This window comes from Aplidium turbinatum, chromosome 2 (genome assembly GCF_918807975.1).
Source record: "Aplidium turbinatum chromosome 2, kaAplTurb1.1, whole genome shotgun sequence".
NCBI classification, from domain to species: domain Eukaryota; kingdom Metazoa; phylum Chordata; class Ascidiacea; order Aplousobranchia; family Polyclinidae; genus Aplidium; species Aplidium turbinatum.
In genome coordinates, this window is record NC_137473.1 from 20,062,210 (window position 1) to 20,082,164 (window position 19,955).

General features: G+C 38.0%; 1 protein-coding gene across 2 annotated transcripts; it reads left to right on the forward strand.

The window, feature by feature from the left end:
- The first annotated feature begins 6,912 nt into the window (after positions 1 to 6,912).
- On the forward strand, positions 6,913 to 19,486 carry LOC145786363 (GRIP and coiled-coil domain-containing protein 1-like). Of its 2 annotated transcripts, none has more exons than XM_082598010.1 (16): positions 6,913 to 7,053; positions 10,335 to 10,444; positions 10,631 to 10,703; positions 10,810 to 10,964; positions 11,376 to 11,465; positions 12,212 to 12,340; positions 13,640 to 13,831; positions 13,898 to 14,079; positions 15,135 to 15,340; positions 15,651 to 15,754; positions 16,299 to 16,469; positions 17,046 to 17,245; positions 17,592 to 17,709; positions 18,074 to 18,207; positions 18,290 to 18,355; positions 18,644 to 19,486. In XM_082598010.1, the coding sequence occupies exons 1-16, from the start codon at positions 6,966 to 6,968 to the stop codon at positions 18,798 to 18,800; spliced, it is 2,175 nt and encodes a 724-aa protein (XP_082454136.1). In that variant the 5' UTR covers positions 6,913 to 6,965; the 3' UTR covers positions 18,801 to 19,486. The 2 variants fall into 2 exon arrangements, with proteins under 2 accessions (XP_082454136.1, XP_082454144.1); XM_082598018.1 differs by lacking the exon at positions 6,913 to 7,053 and adding an exon at positions 8,572 to 8,702.
- The last annotated feature ends 469 nt before the right edge of the window (positions 19,487 to 19,955 follow it).

Sequence of the window (19,955 nt, forward strand, 5' to 3'; positions counted from 1 at the left end):
TGTAATTAACTGCATTGAATCCACGTTTATTGACGGTTATTTACATTCACCGTTGCTTTTCAGCTAGAAAATTGCCCATTTTACGCCCAATCGATGTAAATGTGAATTATTTCCAGCTTGGCAATAAGAGTGGAATTGTTAGCTGTGTAAGAATATATTTTTTGCGGCTTGTAGCCAAATCTGCCTATATCTCTAGCAACACTTGTTTCCGATCTTCGCATCTTTCCAAACAAACTGAAGTCAAATAAACAATTTTCACGTCTAAGCACTGTGGTCAAACGTTGAGTCGATATAATAATGTCGCACTTTTGCCGGTTGGATACTTACAGAATAAATAGATTGTCGGCAGTTGATGAGCCGTTGTGGTTGTTAGTGTGAGAGACAGAGCGCAAAGTGTGATTACCGTGGGAATACCGTGACGTCATTATCTCAAGCAGAGCAAGTTAAAACCTTGTTTCTTTATTATAATTTACATCTAACTTTGGCGATTTGATGCCTGTCTAATAAATCTATTATAGCTATAGATATACACATGATTCGAAGACACGTTTGAATTTTTTGGAAAGTCAGATAAATTTTCTTTCACTTGGTAAAATATCTAACTGACAGTATGCATATCAAAGGCGTAATAAACGTTCAAAAACCGTGGGCATTTTATGCCCCCCCCAACTCAGGGAATCCCTTGAGAGCCCAGTCTTAATACGGTTAAAGTAGTTTCTCCAACGAGCTTCATTGATGTTTTATTTCACATAGGCTAGTCAGTACTACTGTGCATTTGGATATTTGCTCTTCATTTACAAATTTCTTTGAGATCGTGTTAACATCAGCTCCTGTATCTAATTGAAATCGAACATTGAAAGAGTTTACTTTCAGCAGTGCTGTTAGCCTCGAGTTAATAGTTTCATTTTTCACTCCATGAAGGTAGGCCTATACGCTGTTGGCACTACGTTCGTTGTGTGGGGATTGCTTCACTGCGTCATCATAGACTTGGTGAATTTTCTTTTTACAAACAACTTTAAAATGATTTCTTCCTTTACAGTGTGTACAAGTTTTTCCATAGGCCGGACAAAAGAATTTGCCTTTTCGATGATTTCGACCACAAAATTTACACTCAGCAACAATGTGACTGTTTGCACATTTTTTGTTGTATTCGTATTCTTTACTTTTGCGATCAAGCTTGTGCACATTAGTTTCAAAATAGTCTGCTTCTTCTACAATTCAGTGATTTAATTCAACATTGCGGCAAATTTTGATTGTTGTATCCAAATTTAGATTTTCTTCTCTATTTAAGATGCTTTGCAATTTCTTACATATCGGTACCGATGTTCCAATTTTATCGCGTAGGCTATCATCCGATCGGTGTAGTTGCCAAAATTGCATAAATCTGCTTTTTTTCGTAATTCAGTAAGGAAAAACTTAAAGAGTTCACTTACTTTGGTTCCCAGAATCTTCGAGTGTGAACGAGTTCGCTTTCTGCTTGCGTAAAGAAATTTTGCAGTTTTTCTATCAGGACTTGGGGATTTTTCTTGTCTTCTTCACTTAAGTATGTGAATTGCTTTGCAACTTTGATTACCTCAAGACCAGCACAGTTGAGTATTGTTGCTATTTGAACTTCCTGACTTTTCTTGGACGCTTCACTGGCTATCATGTAGATTTCTACTTCGGTCTTCCAATCTGGAAAAATTTGGGCCACATTTGCATTGTGTATATCCAACAATGATGGTTTTCTCCAGGGCAGGATTTAGCCTAAGTGCTGCCCTAGGCAGATGAGAAAAGTACCGCCCCCAAAAAAATTTTTGATGGTGATTTTCGATTTTTCGATACAATACAGGCACTGGTTCTCATTTGTCCTCAATGCCGCCATTTTTATAAAATTTCATGAAACTAAAGTTCTTTCGTGGGTAGGTGCAGGACCCATGGGACAGATTTTTTTATTTGTTAATAGCGACTCCAACATAAATGCTACGTCGTATAGTTTGTAAATCCACAGACTTACAAGTTATGATGTAGAAATTATTGAAATGTTATAATTAGTTATTGAGTTATTTAAAATTTTATCAATGTTGTTGGTTGTCCCATGGGTCCCATACCTATGGGACCGATGGAACAGTGTTATGGAACCGATGGGACATATTTAAAATTGCACAAAAGAAGTAGGCTACAAAAAATAATTTTATGGACTGAAATTGGTTATTTACATTAAAAGTGAAAAATCAACATGAAAAGTCAAGTTCCTTTGTCAATGTTCGTAAGCAATTGCAATATCCGTGTAGGCTATAGATTGTCTATAAGGCGAAACAATCTCTGAAAAACATAGAATGCCGCTTAGGCGTGTTGTTATATCAACTGGTTGTGGCAAGGATTATTTTTTCTATATCTTTTTGAGAAATTAAGGCAACATCCTCATTGTTTGGAAAGACAAATTAAAATTCCTATTTAAAATGCCCTTGTCCCATCAGTCCCGCAATCAGCAATTTTGAGAAATATTTTTCTGCTGTCCATGCTGTTGACATCTGAATCTCCATTAGTATCACAAACCTTGCTTCTTATATCACTGATTTAAAACAACTTTATTGTCAATCATTGTTATTTCTGATATTTTCCACAGATTTTTTTAATCCTATAGCTACAATTTATTTTAGGGTCTTAAAACTAATATTTTTCCGCCATTGTTTACACAGTTGAGCTAGATCCTACTCCTTTCACGTGCGCAACCTGAGATACATATTTTGTGTCCAAAATCAATATTGCCTAAAACTATTCACTAGAGGGCAAGATTTCGCGCTGTCTCTTCGGTTCCCGTGTCCCATCGGTCCCGCACTTCCCTACTAGTCTTACTTGTTGGCTTGTTTACATACTTTAAGCAACAAGGCAAGTAGGCTACACAAAATAGCCTGCAACTTTTCCATCAACATCAACCTAACATTCACTAAAAACATTTTTTCTAGGCTCCTTCAAATTTACTAATCAGTGAAACAAACCGAACAAAGATTAATAAAAATTGCACAGACAAAGCCTAGTCCTCCATACTAAGCGAGACAGATAACTAAAAGAAGCGCTAAGCAGCACATATTGTTGAAAACCAATCAAGCGTGAAGTACTCTAGGGGCGATGACTTGCCATACATGACTTGCCGCACTGTTTATAAATGTGTGTGATGTGATAACATATTTATTAATTGCTATATATCTGAATATATCTGTTGTGAATTATTATATTCACGTAGCTTACAGTATTATCAATGTAATATATTCGTATATCTTGCCGCCCTAGGCAACTGCCTACTCTGCCTACTGGTAAATCCGGCCCTGGTTTTCTAGCGTCTATGCTCATTGTAGTTGCTTGTCTTCTGAACTTACTCAATTTAGCATTTCATAATAATCCTCGCTACCACCATGTTGATTGCTGTCGTCTCTATTTAATGAAAGACACAATCAGGGATTTATTGGGTTTGATGCGGGCTAATACAACGTTCACCTGCCGAGATAAATAGCAACTGGATTGACAGAACGAAAGGTAACACAGATTGCACAACAAGGACAACTTGAAGTAACGTGATAATACACACACCAGTTCGTGTGTTGCAGATGCAAAGGGTAACATCCAATTTATCAACAGTTTGTATATAGTTTTGAATTGAAGTTGAGTGGAATTTTTGGAACATTACAAAGAAGTTTACTAATGGTCATCTGGCAACTACATTTTCATAATTATTAATTTCATCTGGCAAACGCTATTATTTTTGTCTCAGTCACTCATTCAGCGCTTCCACTTTGGTGGTAATTATATACCACAATTGTGGAATTTTCATCATGCTTGTGGTAAAAATGTGGCAATGAAAAATTTGTGGTAATTTAGTGGTAATATCGAAATTTTGTGTGGAAATGTTGCCAAAATGTGGAAATTATAAATTTTGAAAATTTGACATAAAAGGTACCGTACTATCAATAAATGAGAGCATTTAAACTGTTGTCTTCCGAAATCGAACAGATATGCAAAAAACTACTTATAATAGCATGCGACTAACATGTTCCGCAGTTTTCGGTTTGATTTTGAAATACGTCCTGACTTTTGACTTTGAACGTATGGTGACCATGTAGTCATATTCATAGTCAAGATGTCTTTCAGATTCTAGCTGCGGTGTCAAGTACGGATGTAACCTAGTTCGTACCATGAACAGTTCGGACCGTCAGTTCGTACCTTGAAAAGATCGAGAGAAAAAATTAAAAAAAGCCGAAGTTGCTGATCACAGTTTCCGCAATCATTTTAAAATTTTCCCCCAGAAAAGATCGAGAGAAACAATAGCTCAAAACTGAACTCTGAAGTCCGCTGATCACAGTTTCCGCAAACATTTTTCCGAAGTTTCCGCTAACCCTAACTCTAACCATAGAGCAATCTATGCTTTAACCCTCGCTGATTGCAGTTTTCGCAAAATTTTTTCCGCAGTTTCCGTTAACCCTTACCCTAATTCTAACAATAGAGTAATCTATGCTCTAACCCTCGCTGATCACAGTTTCCGCAAATATTTTTTCGCAGTTTCCGCTTACCCTAACTCTAACCATAGAGCAGTGTTGTGCGGATATTGAAATTTGATAATCCAATCCAATCCGAAATTTTGTAGAAATATCCGAATCCAATCCTGATCCAAAAATAATAGGAAAAGCAATATCCAATCCAGATCCGAATATCCGAAAACTAGCATTATACTTATAGCAGACATATGTTACACTAACATTTTTTTCTTACCCTACCATCCTTGTCTCAATTGCAGCATAATGAATTTATACTGATATTAAAGTAGCACTCAGCCTACCAGTAATCAATCTGAAACACAACAATAAACGACAATAACAAAACAAAGAAAATAGCAGTGTAAGCACGCACAATTGCACACACTTATCAAAAGCATACTGTTTTTGAATATAGCCTAATGATACAAATGTCATTATAAGATCAGTGTATAATAAATTGTCACTAATCACATGCTAACTTCCATGAACCATACAAAAATGTAAGTCGTTCAGAAAACTATTCTTCCTCAGACCTAAACACAGAGTTGAGTACAAGTAAAGCATCAACAGCTGATAATGTGAATATAATCTAAAATGTCAAGTTAAAAGCATAATAGTATAGCCTACTGCACAGCAGATCTACTATGGCAAACTTTTTAGCTTCTGCTGGGCACCGGCCAGCACTTTCTAGTACCGAGGTAGGCTACTTTCATCAACCTCTTAGCGTGGCGTGCCTGCCCTTGCTTAGTTGCTGGTTTGCTTCTGCTGACTGCGAGTACCGGTACCGTACATCGGTATCAAACTAGTGCTGCCAGATCTACGGAGGCTAGCTTCCCTGAAACGAAGAACAGCAACTACATGGAATTTATGTCATTCAATTTATTAAAACGTAACTAAACAAAGTTAAACAGATTCGGATAATCCGGCTCCGGATCCAGCTTGGGAAAAATTGAATCCAATCCGGATCCGAAAAATTTCTTCAAATCCGGCAGGATCAGACTCCAAAAATCCGGATCCTGAACAACACTGCCATAGAGTAATGTATGCTCTCTCTAACCCTCGCTGATTGCAGTTTCCGCAAACATTTTTCCGTAGTTTCCGTTAACCCTAACCCTCGAGTTTGTTTCAAATTGTTTGGGGAAACTCCGATCAGCGACTTCGGCTTTGTGCTATGAAACTGCGATCAGCAACTTCGGCTTTTTTTAATTTTTTCTCTCGATCTTTTCATGGTACGAACTGACTGTACGAATGGTTCAAGGTACGAACTAGGTTGCACCCGTCAAGTACAGTACTTTGTTTATTTATTTTAGACGTTTTAATAACTGTTAAAACCGGTACAGTACTGTTAATAAACTGAGTAGTTGTTTTAGACCTTATTTTTCACTATATAATGTAAATATAGCCAAATAATAGCGTTGCCAGATAAGGAATTCTGTCCTATTTGAGAAAAGTTTAAAGCTGTTAAAACTTGCATTTTGGAATTTTTTTTAGTTCTGGGTAAAGATCAAAGCCCTAACCTTATTCCTAAGTCTAACCCTTACCTTAACCCTTCCTAACATTAATCCCATCTCTGGCAACACCTGATTGTAACCGTGGCAACAAGTGGGTAAAAGTAGCTACGTACTTTGTTAATGTAAAAGTAAGTCAAAATATCATTAAAATTGGGAAGAAACTCACAGTACAAAATGTGGTAATCTGAGGACAAATGTGGTAATACAAGTGGTAATCTAGCTTTGTAAAAGTGGAAGCACTGCACTCATTGTGTAAAATTGTGTTGATGTTGTTGAATTTTCATCAGTTCATATGTTCACTATTCAATCTGGCAATTTCGTCATTGTTCTGCAGTGGTTTTAATGATAAGAAGCTAAACAAAACGTAGATTGAGATAGATGAACAAAAATTTGTCAAAGCAGTGGTCTGTCTGTATATTTTTTCAGCATTTAAAAGAAAACAATTGGACTGGATGTCTGTGTCAATTTCATACAGTGGTGGGCACAAGTTACAGTAACTGAGTTACAGTTACTGCTCTCCAAAAGGCTTAGGTCCAAGCAGGGCTGTAATTATAGCCTTTTTTGGCAGCATTGTCGCTTGAAAGGTGTCGTCATTATACGACAAACGCCGTGTCTTACAGAAGAAAAAACTGATAGGACGTCAAGTCAGGTCGAGGAACAATCAGGGGGAGGAGCATCACGTGATGTAATCATAAGAGTGCTTTGCTTTTTTATGAACCTATCAAACTAAGATTTTCGAACCTACCTCTTGTGTTAAGAACTTTTACTTAAAACCACATCGCAATAAAGTACTAAAAAAACTTGATTGACTTTACTTCCCCTAATAATTAGGTATGACCTGTAGCCACCAATACTATCGGATACCGTACCATAGCTTTTAGATTTTGCAGTGTGAGAGCAATGTGACACATATGGATTTTTTCCATAAGTAAGTTTTATTGAAATGTTTAAGTTCAATAAAAATGACGATTTGCTTGCTACAATTGAGAAGCAAAAGGAGCAACTGGGTCGTTATGAAAACCGCCTAAGAGGTTGGTTAAAGTGCTTTTTTTTATATTTAACATGCTATTGTTAGGTTTTATATAATGTTAAAAAATACTACATATTATACAATGCTGATGCTTGACAGTGTATATATAAATTAAATCAAATATAGTTATTATTATACTATCTAAATCCTTGACAGCCTGTTTCACCTAAAAAGAGGATCATCAGAAGGTTCTTATTCAAATAAAATCTGTTTGAATAAGGACCTTCTGATAATCCTCCTTTTAGGTGAAACAGGGTGTCAAGGATTTAGATAGTAATACCTATATATATTTGATTTATTTCGCTCTGCTTTGCTTGGCATTGAGCACTTTTTGTAGTAAGTATTAATAGTTTTCATTGTTTAATATATATATAAATTAAAAAGTTTCATGTTGATATTGTAAAGAACCCTTTGTTGCTAAAAAAATTGTAGTGATTGTGATTACTGCATCATACATCAGGACTCAGGAGTTCTCAAACTTTTTCAGCTGTGTTTCGTTTCTATTTTTATCTGCATATATGCCTCAACAAGGGATGCTAAAAAACTTTTTTTTAGTTAAATGTTTATAGATTTTTTTGTTTATTGCACTACAGTATTTTCAATTGTTTCATACATTTTGTCATGTAACAACTGTTTTTCGGTGTAACCCATTCTCTGAACACTTCATCTCCTGGAAAGATCAAGAAAAAGAATACAACAGAGCCAAAGTCGCTGATCAGAGTTGCTGCAAACATGTCAAAATTTTTCCTTTAAAAAGATTGAGAGAAAAATACAGAAGGCCGAAGTGACTGTTTGCAGTTGCCGAAACAGATTATCAATCATGCTAAGTTTCTTAAAATAATAGTTGATAAATTGAGTCTCACTGTCTGGTTAGGGTTATCGAATTAAGCATACGCGCCGACTTCCATGGGGCGGTGCCCCCCATAAATTTATGGTTGAGGGGCAACAAAATGGCTTTACAAAAGTGGTGTTGCAAAGATAAAATACTTGGCGAAAGAGATTTAGATCATTTAAACGGACAAAATGCCGAAAGCGAAAAACAGCCTATGTTGCTTTTGCTCGCGAAACAGCAACTGATCGCATGGCTTTCTCTGGAACGTGAATTACTTTAAGATGCTCACGGCACGCACGCTCTCAGTCACACACTGCTGATCTTCCTGTGCGTGAGGAGCAACTTCAACATCAAAACACGTGGCAGCGAAAAAGCGAATGCGAGGTTGAATGTTTATTCTTATTTCACGAGTTATCCAAACGTCCGTTAGATTTTTTGTTGCTTCAAACAAGAAATCGACTTTAGCAAACTTTATCGAGTTTAAATTACGACTCAACGAACAATTTTATAAGTGAATACAGCTTAAAGAAAAAATGCATTTTTCAAAACTATCATCCGTGTTTTGCTTCGATAAGCACTGTATTGATGCATATTATATATTGTGAAAACATATACATTTCATACACTCATCATTCATCAATCTACACTCCTGCACTACCGTAGGTATATACTCGAGTAAAGGTCGATCTCGTGTATAAATGGAACCCCTACTTTTGAGCTGAAAATTGGTGATATTTTCTTCTCCCGTGTATAAGTGGGATAGCTTACTCCCGACACTACTATTCGATGGTTCATCTAAGTATTGGCATTGACATATGGTGAGTAAATTTCAAAGTAGATTGTAGAGTAACTTACGCTGCTGAAATAGTCACATAACTATTCACGGCAATATTAAATAAACCAGCTGAATTAGATGCACTGTTTTCAACGATGTCTTCCCGTTGTGAGATCAATTATGATTGAACAGAACGCATTGTTTTGTTTGCAATGTGTGAGAATTAAATCGAAAACCGATGAAAGAAAAGGTTTTTAATGGTCTTGGTCACAGATATTGCCTGCATTAACGACGTCTCTTACCACTATTATCACTTAGCCAACCTGACATCATTGTTTTATGCGGCCGCTAAGGTTTGACATTCACTTCAACGATCATGGAATGTTACGTAATAAGAACGATTATATCATACACGCAAAAAAAAAGATCTCTTAAAACAGCTCTTTCTGCTGTCTTGTCTTTCTGCTGTTTGAGCTTTGCATATTGCTCAACAAGTGCATAAAGTTTAGAAACAGCTTGTCCCGTGTACAAGTTGAACCTGACTTTTTGAGGTGCAAATGACTTGCGAACATCTCGACCTACACTCGAGTATATACGGTATTCGATAACAGATTATAAAGACTTTCGATAAAAAACAGTTGTTAACGCTTTGAAGGTAAGTAATTAGCAAAACGAGCGAAACGAGGTTAATAAAACTGATAGTGGGTTTTCACTCTGCTTGAGAACATGATTTTTTGCCTTTTATTTCGATAACTTCACTGTCTTGATCGTTGTTTTTCACTCGCACGAAAAGGAAATGAATCGGCTTGTTTTCCAACTGTTCCAATTATGAGCTAACAATATCAAAATTTTTACGACTAGGCGTATCGTACTGCATGTGTAAAACTAATCGTTTCAAGCAGCGGTTCTAATAAATTGGGTTTCCAACCTAGATGTCAATATAAAAAAGACAGTAACCTTAATCAAAGACTATTTTGAGTAAAATAACATTATGGTTATGACGTCGTCACGTTTCTCGCCCCCCAAGGTTTTTTGAAAAGTCGGTGCCTATGGAATTAAGGTTGTGTACTTGTGTAGCCCCTCCATTACAAATGATCATGTTCTGCCACAGGAAATGATCTATTCACTTCCAACTAACATTTTTAGACAAACTTACACTTAGTTTGTGGTGACCCATAAAAATTGAATTATATATTAATTCAAGGGGAATATTTTAAAATGTTTGCGGAAACTCCGACTTTTTTCTATTTTTCTCTCGATCTTTTCAGGGGACGAAGTGTTCAGGGGGTGGAATAGATTGCATCTCTGTTTTCCTTAATTATTATAAAGTACAGTAAAAGAAATTTTAAAATTATAGCTGCTGAATAACTTATAATTCAATTGGTGATGTTTAGGAAGCTGGAAGAATCTCATTACCGCCTCTTCAAAAATTCTGAATTGAAAGAACTTTTAATAAACCATTCAGCAGCAGTAAAACAAACTCTGTGCCAGCTATAGAGTTATGAGCATAGGTTTCTCACCACAGAATGTGTGCTAAAATACTATTATATACTGGTCTATTGTCAAACAATTGCATAAGCTTACCACCAGTCACCACACTGTAGAAAGTACATCTATCTACACATGTTTGAAATGTCGTTCTGCTATAGCCTAATATAGTATCAAATCTATTCAGATGTCGTATCTGCATACAAAAGTCTACAGAATGAGAAGCAAGCTTTGGAAAACAGTATGAAAGCCTTGACATCGGTTGCTCCTGGTCCTGTTACTGATAAAAAGAAAAGGGTAAGTGACAAGAAAAACATGTAAGATAAAGCTGTGCCTGTGAAAGTTACATGTCACTAGTAGGCTAAGCCCATAGATATGCATTTCCATACAAATTATAATTTGATTATTATTGATTAAATATGTTTACAAGAACTTTCTGTGCTGATTTCATTTAGTATGAATTACCTGTTTGTCATTTTACAGCTTGCTGAATCTGATGTGGAATCTGTTGATGACAGTACTGCAGCTGGTAGTTTGGATCAGGATAGTAATTGTGGTAATAATTATTACTTAATATGTTATCTGAAATGCAATGGTTCCAATTCAAAAAGTAAGTATAATTGATTTTTTATGTAACTAATCACTGTGCAATTTGTATGTAGATCAAACAGATGATGAAGATCCAACTGAAAAAGAGGATTCAAACCTTCAACATCTTCGGTCTCAGGTGTTCACTCTCACTCAGTCACTCTCCACAATGTCTGCAGAAAAGACGAAAATGGTGGCTACCTACCAAGCTGAGAAAAAGAAATTGAAGGCAAGCCAAGTCAATTGCTCATCACTGGTCAATGGTCAGCTTCTTAGAACATTTAACTTGAACACAATGTGCTTATTCTACCAAACATAACACATTGGTCATGTACATTGAACCAGAAACCGGTTGTTCAGCGGTTTGCCTTTTAAGTATTATACTCCATACTAACACCTTTACGTTTTTCACTTTGCTGCTAAAAGATTGTGGTTCTTGACTCCAAAATTACTATAGCATAATAAATTGCCTAACTATCCCTTCTAGAAAGAATAAACTTTAGTGAAGCCGTTTGATCCCTCAGTCCTGCTGTTTCATTAACGCAAGATAATAGCTAACACCTTGGTTGTTTGAGTTATGGTCTTTTTCGTTTCAAAAACATTTCGATTAAGTATTTTCAACAACTGTTCGTGGTTTCAGCAAGAGCAAGAACTTGAAACGAAACGGCTTCAGGAAGAAAGTGAAGTATATGCAAAGAAATCTGCTATGTTAGATGAAGAGCTAACCAGAGTGAGTAGGCTACCAGACTAGCTAATAGATTTCCTAAGCAGTAATGCATTAAGACAAGCTATATGGTTTGTTTGTTTTATACAATTTGCAAAGCCGTTGAAATACATTGAATGTTTTTTGTACTCGTGGGGGCTGGTGATATTTCAACTGTTTCTTCAATTATTTTTGTAGTAAAGAACGTACAGCAGCTTCAACGAGGACAATACTTTAAAGCAAGGGTTGCTTGTTCCAAATGGATGAAGAAAGTTGCCTTGAAATAAATCGTCTTGTTGTAGTGCTTGTTTTCACATAGTGTCATCGATATTCGATATATTATGTATACTAATCCTTTTTCAATCGTCTGCTCTCGCTATAATTATTATTTGAGTAATTAAAGTAACTTGCGTTCTTCTGGTGACTATTTACTAGGTTACCTCCTGATGTTAACGATGATAACTAGCCTTTTGTATTTCCGACGTTTCGTCAGTCAGCACGACTAACTTTATCAAGGTGGCTAAAACAGGTTAACATAACCTGTTCAGTGTTCAGCAACGATGGCACAACACAAAAACATACTGATAAAATGAATAAAGTAAAGCAGCAAGAATCAGAGTTAAAAACACGCAACAAGATGACTGCAGGTTTAGCTGAATACGCAAGTTACTTTAATTATCAAATGCCTGGTGAACAGTCTCACTCTGTTTTTATTATTTGAGTGTTGTGTTTATGAACATTGTGACTTTTTCACTAACTGCACCACATCTCAGTTGAAAGAAAGGACACGAATCCAGCAAAGCGAACGCGAACAGGAGCAAGCGACTCACTCCATCATGCTCCGGGAAATCCAAAAGATGCTCAATGAAGAGCGAATGAAGAATGAAGCCAGTGAGGCAACAGTGGGTGATCTTTGTTATTGGTTTTTCACTTTGTGTTTGGTCACATCACTTATTCAGAGTTGAGCTTGAATAGTTTGAGATCAATGCACGATTGCACATGCCTCACACTGGCCGTGTCAGGCATGCATACATGCACCGTGCTTCACATATCAGCAACTTTTGTACTTGATAGATTAGTAGCGAAAGTAGTTGCTGTTAGTGCTTATATTATTTTTATAAAACTGTATATAGTACTGTATAGTCTGTATACTTGCTCTCACAAATCCATCATGTTTTCCTTAGAGGCAGAGCAAACAGGCATCTCACATTGCCGCCCACCATAAGTAGCATAATTAAGTGTTCAAATTCATCAACCCTTGACTGCAAAGCGGCCATGTTTTGATGTTATGCTGCTGCAATTTTGCAATACAGTTATGCACTTTATTAGCCCTGGAAATGCTCGCTGACGTAGAGTGCAAAATGTTGATAAAGCAATAAAATAATATTCGGTTGCATGTCAAAAGTCAAACTGCTCATATATAAATTTTATCAAATAAATCTTTCTTTGATCAAATTCACTGTTGAGATAATGACACATTTGGTGTGGAACGCGGCTTTTAGGCATGTGGGGTGTGGCACCGGGCGGTTTAGATGCTATTCTGAGTGAGCTTAATTTACAGTAATTAGACACTGATCGGAAGCCCTACAAATACAACACAATAATCCACCTTTAAACATATTATGTATGCTCGCGGCTCGTCTTTTTTGCTCTGTGGATTTTAAAATTAGTTTTTCGTACCTTGCTTGTCTGGACATACCACATCATGTGATCTATGCTTATGGTTAACAACACAAACTCTCTACCTAAGCTCTACTATTCATAACCTCAGAGTCAGACATAACTTTTGTATGTGAATATTTTTTTTATATCTTTTAAAGAGAGTGAAATAAAAAAAATGCGATAGATTGACCGACAAAAATGCCACAAACTGGTTCCATTGTACAACATTGAATGTGCCAGTTAGCATAAAAATACAGATGACATTGCTTTCATATGCATCAGATACAACAACTATTCATAAACGTTCTAAATCTAAACCACTGCCGTACTTATATAATTATTATTGCTTATTGTTATAATGAACAGCTTTTTTTGGTAGGCTACCAAACACGCTAATAACAAAAATTTTCACACACAATAATATATGTAATTAAAAAATGTGCTACTTTTCACAACCAACGAATAAACGTTTGTTCCAACGAGGGGACGTAAGATGGATGTGGCAGCTCATTGTGACTTCACTCTCGTTAATGTTGTAGATTAAAGAGCTCCGGAACTCGGCTCATCACGCGGAGGTCGGAGCTCAGCAAAGTGAAGACTACAAAAGAAGAGTACGGCAACTGGAAGATGAACTTGAAAAAGTTCGAAGGCGCCTCCACATGGCAGAGGAAGATGCCAGCAAGCCTCCTCCTCTTCTACTGCAACTTCAAGATGAGATGACTAACATGAAGGTATGAGCACGAAGTCTTCTTTGAGATAAGTTGATGAAGAGTTTGTAAGTGATTGTTGCTCTGCAGGTGGCACATCAGATCCAACTTGAGCGGGAGCATGCTCGGGTGGCGGAGATGGAGCAGCGGGAACGAGATGTTGCTCATTCGGAGGAAGAGCGAGTCGCCGAGCTTGAAAGTCGTCTAATTCAAATTTCGAACAAGATTGGATCCTACGATGGGAAACGACAGAAGGATCAGCTTTCCATACAGTGAGTTCAGGAAATCTTTTCCCATATTTTTCTCAAGCAGTTGTTTGCCTTGTGCTATTCTTACCCTGGAAGACACTTCAATATTTTATCAATAATGATTAAATCAAGAGTCCATTTGTTGCCATGCAATATTTTTCAAAACATACAGTGTTCAACGCATTCGCAATGTTACTTTTTGTCTTGGATGGAAATATTTTACTTATTGTCAACAACCATTTCTCACAATTGCAATCATCGGTTCTCAAACAGTGTCAAACGTGGTAGACTATTTGTTCTAAAAAGCCCACTCGTAGCAGGGAAGGGCTGTTCAAAAAAAAAAAGTAAACAATATTTTTTGTTGGCATTGAATTTCCTTGTGTTGCATCGGTGATATAAATCAAATTCAACCGTCATCAATATCGTAATACATCTCTAGTTCTTACGTTGTTTTCTTATTAAGATACGCATTGCCCGAAGGTATGATTAATGATTAAAGGTAGGATATATTGGCATCATGAACGCTTTGCAGCTTTAATACGTTTACTTGAAATTGTCCAGCTAGTGTCGATTTTCAGCTGCTGCTGTTTCCACCTCCCTGGCCACTCTGCTTTGTGATTGCATCGCCTTACACGTTGCAAATTCTATCTTAACGTATTATAATGGGAAGATTTTTTTAAACTTTACAAATGTAGATATAAACGACCTATTAGCCTGATGATGCCGGTTCGCTGTGGTAGTAGCGGTTTGCACTTGCTGCTTTCAGAACACAGTTCCCTATTTATGTGCTATGATGAATAGTGTTGAAGTCATTTTGTTGTTGTTTTATGCGGTTCTTTTGTTTGGCTTAAGACTGCTGTCTATTGAGTTTATATGATGTCAGGAGTTATCACTGTAAAATTTCTCGAATCAGGTGAATAATAGATTAGGTGATGGGTGTCGTAATTCTTCCATTTCGGCACGGTTGTTGATCTTCGTTAATTTTTTAACTTCGCATAATTTCGTGGTTGACATTCTCATAATTGCGATGTTTTTTAGCTGAGGTGATTTGTAAGTTCTACTAAACTTTTATGTCATAGACACCTGAAAGATCGCATCGCTCAACTTGACATAGAGAACACCCTCCTTGCTAAGCAGGTGAAGGCCGGGAAGAATGAGAAACGTGATGAGGGAGTGAAGTCGGATGATGACCTGGACATTGATGGATTAAAGGAGAGGATAATGAATTGTCAGCAACTCCTCAAGGAAGCCGCCGCCAAGAGCAATGAGCCAGTTGACCTGACAGGTAGAAGAGAGGTTCCAATAATGATAGTGATAATGACGCGTTATAAGGAGAATTCCCATCTTCTGCATATTTTTAAGACTTCCAAATGGAATGTGCGTTTTTTTAATATGTCATTATATTTATTTGTTTGGTTTTCATTGAAATTTTTCATCAATTCGGTCAGTTTGAGCTTGTACGCTACTACTGTAGACAAATACAACCAACTTTTTACGGTACACGCCAGCATACTTTCAAATTGCACAAACATTTTTTACTGCGATGATATCTCCTTAAAGCCTTTCTCTCTACTTCACGAATGGTTCGTCCACAGATGTTCTTACATCACTGCAGCGAGATTCAGAGGATTATCGGAAGCTCTACTTCGAATCTCAGCAGGAGCTTCTTCAGTTGAAAGAGGAATTTGAACGTTACAAGGTCTAATTATTCCTTTCAATTGAGTTGGTCATGTCCGCTCTATGTGATTGCCTCATTGTGTTGTTTATCAAAACAAGATTGACCTAGCAGACCTCCAGTTTGACTCGGCAATGACGTAATGGCAATCATCATTTCAATGATCTTTCGTAGCCGGCTAGCCGCGTTATCATTTCGTGCAACCGTCATGGTTTCGTTTGCTCTATCTTAACATTGTCCCGTTTTCAAGGGTTTGACTCTATGTGTGTGTTTTATTTGACTTATTTTATGCGTTCAACTCTCTTACAATAATTGATGGTATGCATATTGTTCAGTCTTAGCAGGGCTAGTTAAATATTTGTAACATCCTGTTGTATTTTTATAAGGGTTGTAAACACGATGCCAAAGAGACGTTGAAGTAGTGGTTAAAATCTCAAAACAATTATTATCTCTTAGAAGCAAATTGAGATACCGTACATATAGTATACTGTAATCAATCACCATTGAAATACTTTTTTAATCCGTAAGATATTTCACTAACACTCTGTTGCGTCAATGTTATATGCAGATCCGGGCGCAGGGTGTACTCAAGAACATGAAGAGCGGATCTATGACTGTACCATCCACCACAGGAAACAGGGAGCTGGAAGAGTTAAAGCAGCAGTTGACGGCTGCTCGAGAGCGCCACTTTCTCCTACGTGGCCGCTCCGATGACTTAGAAGCAAAATGCGCGCAGATGGTTAGTTTCCACGTAATCGCGCTCCCAACATCTCCGTATCCTTGGCTTCACAGCTAACTTAACTCCGGCAATTCTAGTAAATCAGCAGTTGGCGAGTGGGTTGAAAATACCACACTGTTGCAGATCTTGTTACGCTAAATCTAAATTAAATATGCTAATTATGAATGTTCCTTGTGTACGTTTACTGCGGCGGTGGTACGTCCCATCGGCCTGACACTACACAGACAGCCTCAACCCTCTTTGTATGTGTGTTGCACTTTTCCGCTCAACCATGCACCAATAGGGAATGTGGAGCCGAAAAACAACCGCAGACCACATCATCAATGACTGCACTATCTTCAAACCACCTAAAGGAGTGAAAGGTCTGCGCGTCTTGGGTAATGAACCAAAGACTGGCTGCTCTCTAGTAGCCTTCCAGTGTAGTCCTGAAACATCGTGAATCTAGGGTGGTAAAAGCATAGACCCTCGGCCCCAGAGGCTCACACGACGACGACTGCGGCGGCTTTGGGGTAGAGTTTGAAGCCGACAAAAGTTGCGTGCTGCTTTGTAACAAGGGATTTATTTCATCTTATGTAGGATGTTGATCATAAAAGGAAGCTGGAGAAATTGATGGCAGTTCATCGGGCAGAGGTTGATAAGATAAAGGAAGAACATCATCGACAGATGAGCAGCAAGGACAAAGAGGTCCGCACCCAACGTGAACGTACGGTGGCCATGCTTGCTGACAAGGACAAGGAAATCAAACAACTCAAGGCCTACACGGCAGCCTATCACAGGTAAGAATGCTAAACAATTGACGCTGTTGTTATTATTCACAACATTGTAGTTGGTTGGCATTCCAATGTTGTAGATCAGTTGTTCTCGATTGATCTTTACAGTTTTTTTCTCGCTGCCACAAGCAGCGATCAAAATCACAACGATCAAATAGCGATGACGTTGCAAACATGATGATGATTAACATTGTTTGTGAAAAACATGTTTTCATTTTGTTATCGCAATTGAGTTTGAATCATGGCTTGAATACAAAGCGGAATCGTTATGCGACGTCTTTGGGAAATTAAAACGACGCACAGTTTGAGAACATCTGGGATGATCACCTCATAACGTGTTTGTTGCATACAGTGAATGTCAAGGAGGAGATGTTGCAGGAGGAGCGATGCTACAGGATCCCCGTCGTCTCAGCTTCACTGATGAATCTCAAGATGCCACTGAGGAGCCTATCTCCGAAATGCTGCGGACTGTAAGTTGGTCGCTTCAATTATCTAATTTTGTCGCGTTTCGTTCGTAAGAAGTCACAACTTTCCCATGAAGCTATTTCAATGATTTGTTTGGTGCTTCATAGTATTTCATCCTTTCGAAGTCTCGTGAAGATAAATCGCCTTCTCATCGGTTTTATGCCTCAGTCGGTTGAACTGGTGAAGACCTGGGATCTGTGGCGCACTGGAAGAGTGGGAGGGTCTATTGATATGAGTGTATTTACTTCAAGCTTGTTGAAATTTCCGGAGAATTGCTTCCACCTCAATTCATTAAGTGCTGCGTCTTAAAATGAATTATTTGCACATTGTGCCCATCCTACGAAGTGTTTCAAATTATTTACTCTGTAGGGAGGCTACGATAAGAACATCATCCATTATGTGGAGCAACTAGCGCGGAAGGATGTCACTATCAACAGCATACGACGTCACAAGAAGCAGTTGGAGTTACAACTACGTCAGCAACAGGACGCCAACATCACGAAGTATGACGTGTCGTAGATGACGTAAAGATGACGTGAGATATTTCTACTGTGTCCTGGAATTGACACGGTTCTTTGTGTTCAGGAATGAAAAACATGCTCATGATATCGCAGTGCTGAAGGAGAAGATTATGGAACAGGAACGCGGAGTGTAAGTTCAATAAAGATTGTGTTAGGTTCATATCGTAATTCACTTTACTTTGGTTTGATAGAGAGTAACGTAAACAACGTTGGATGGAAAATGGTTGAACTAAAAGATTTGCAATGTTGCGCTTGAAGTATATGTCTATGACAGTCACATATATACTACCGTTGAAAAAAACACTGGTTATAGCTTTTGTAGATGCTTGGCGGAGCTGAGGATCACCAGGCTATTCGGTTTCTCTTAGAGAACCAACTTCGCCTGATGATTTTACAACATGTTTCATTGCAAACCCAGGCTCCGTGAGAATGCCAATCTGGAGTACCTGAAGAACGTCTTCCATCGTTTCCTCACCACTGTGGACCACACCGCCAAGCAGAGGATGCTCGTCGCCATGACAACAATACTGCAGTTCAGTCCAGAAGAATGCAGGAGCGCTGGCGTGAAGCGATGACGTAACATTCGTTGCAATGATGTAGCGTGACATCATCTGTTTAGAGTATAGACTGTGTGTAGAGTCATGGTGATGGGCTCTCGGGTCTACTTGACGTGAGGTCCTTTCGATAGATTCCCTCCAACTATTGTGTTCATCAGTTAAATGCATTGATCCAGCCCCAGTTGAATATCGTGGCCTTCAGTCACGCACTCAACGCTGAAGCATTATGGTAATCTTGTTATACTTGGATGCTGTGGACGGCTCTAGTTTGGACATGTCCGCTTCATGGGAAGATGGCGATGGTTGTTTCTGTGAGAATTTCAGATTTCTAATGATGTTATTTTGTTGCTTTTCTCCATTTGACATAAAGTATATTTTCGCCAACCCATGACGATTTGATACTCCAGCCCAGGGGGGTCATACGATATGTAAACACCCCCTAACTTTACCTCTCCCCGATTTTGCTAATTTTGGGACCATAACACTACATTGGTCACATTTTTCGCTATTTGATGCAAACGTATTTATCGCATTCCAGCATGTTTGTGCTGGCTATGGGGGTGCCAACTATAAGTGGAAATTACTAACAGAGTGCAATATGTTGTGTTATTTTCTCAGGACGTCGTTCCTGTTCAACAGTCTTCTCGACTGTGTGCCTCGTTGCTCTGGTGGTTTGTCGCAATAAATGCTTGATCTGCTTCTTGCATTGTTCGTGTAAATGTACGTTTGTGACACACTATCTTGCGTCACGGCTTTCTTTGAAAAAATTAGGTTATGGCGTTATGCTCTCAATTTGAGTATTTCGTCTTAAGATCAAGAAAGTGACGAATTATGACCAAAAGATCATAAAAGGACCAATTATCTTACCTCTTGTCGAACATATCACGTGCAGGTTGACTATCGAATTGTAACGCGAGATAATGTCAACCAGTAGCAAATCCAAGAGGGAACTTGCTCCCAAAATCGAGAAAAAAATTTTGGTTTTGCAAAGTTTTCTGGCTCGCTCAATACCATTTCGTTAACCTAACCGGCAGCATTGGCAATCCATGTTAGCAGCAAATTCAAGTTCAAACATTTTATGTGTCCTTCAAAAATTAAGAAGTTAATAATTAAATTAATCAGAGGGATGAGGTGAAATGTACCTTGCATACTATAAAAGAGAAAGCACTTCAC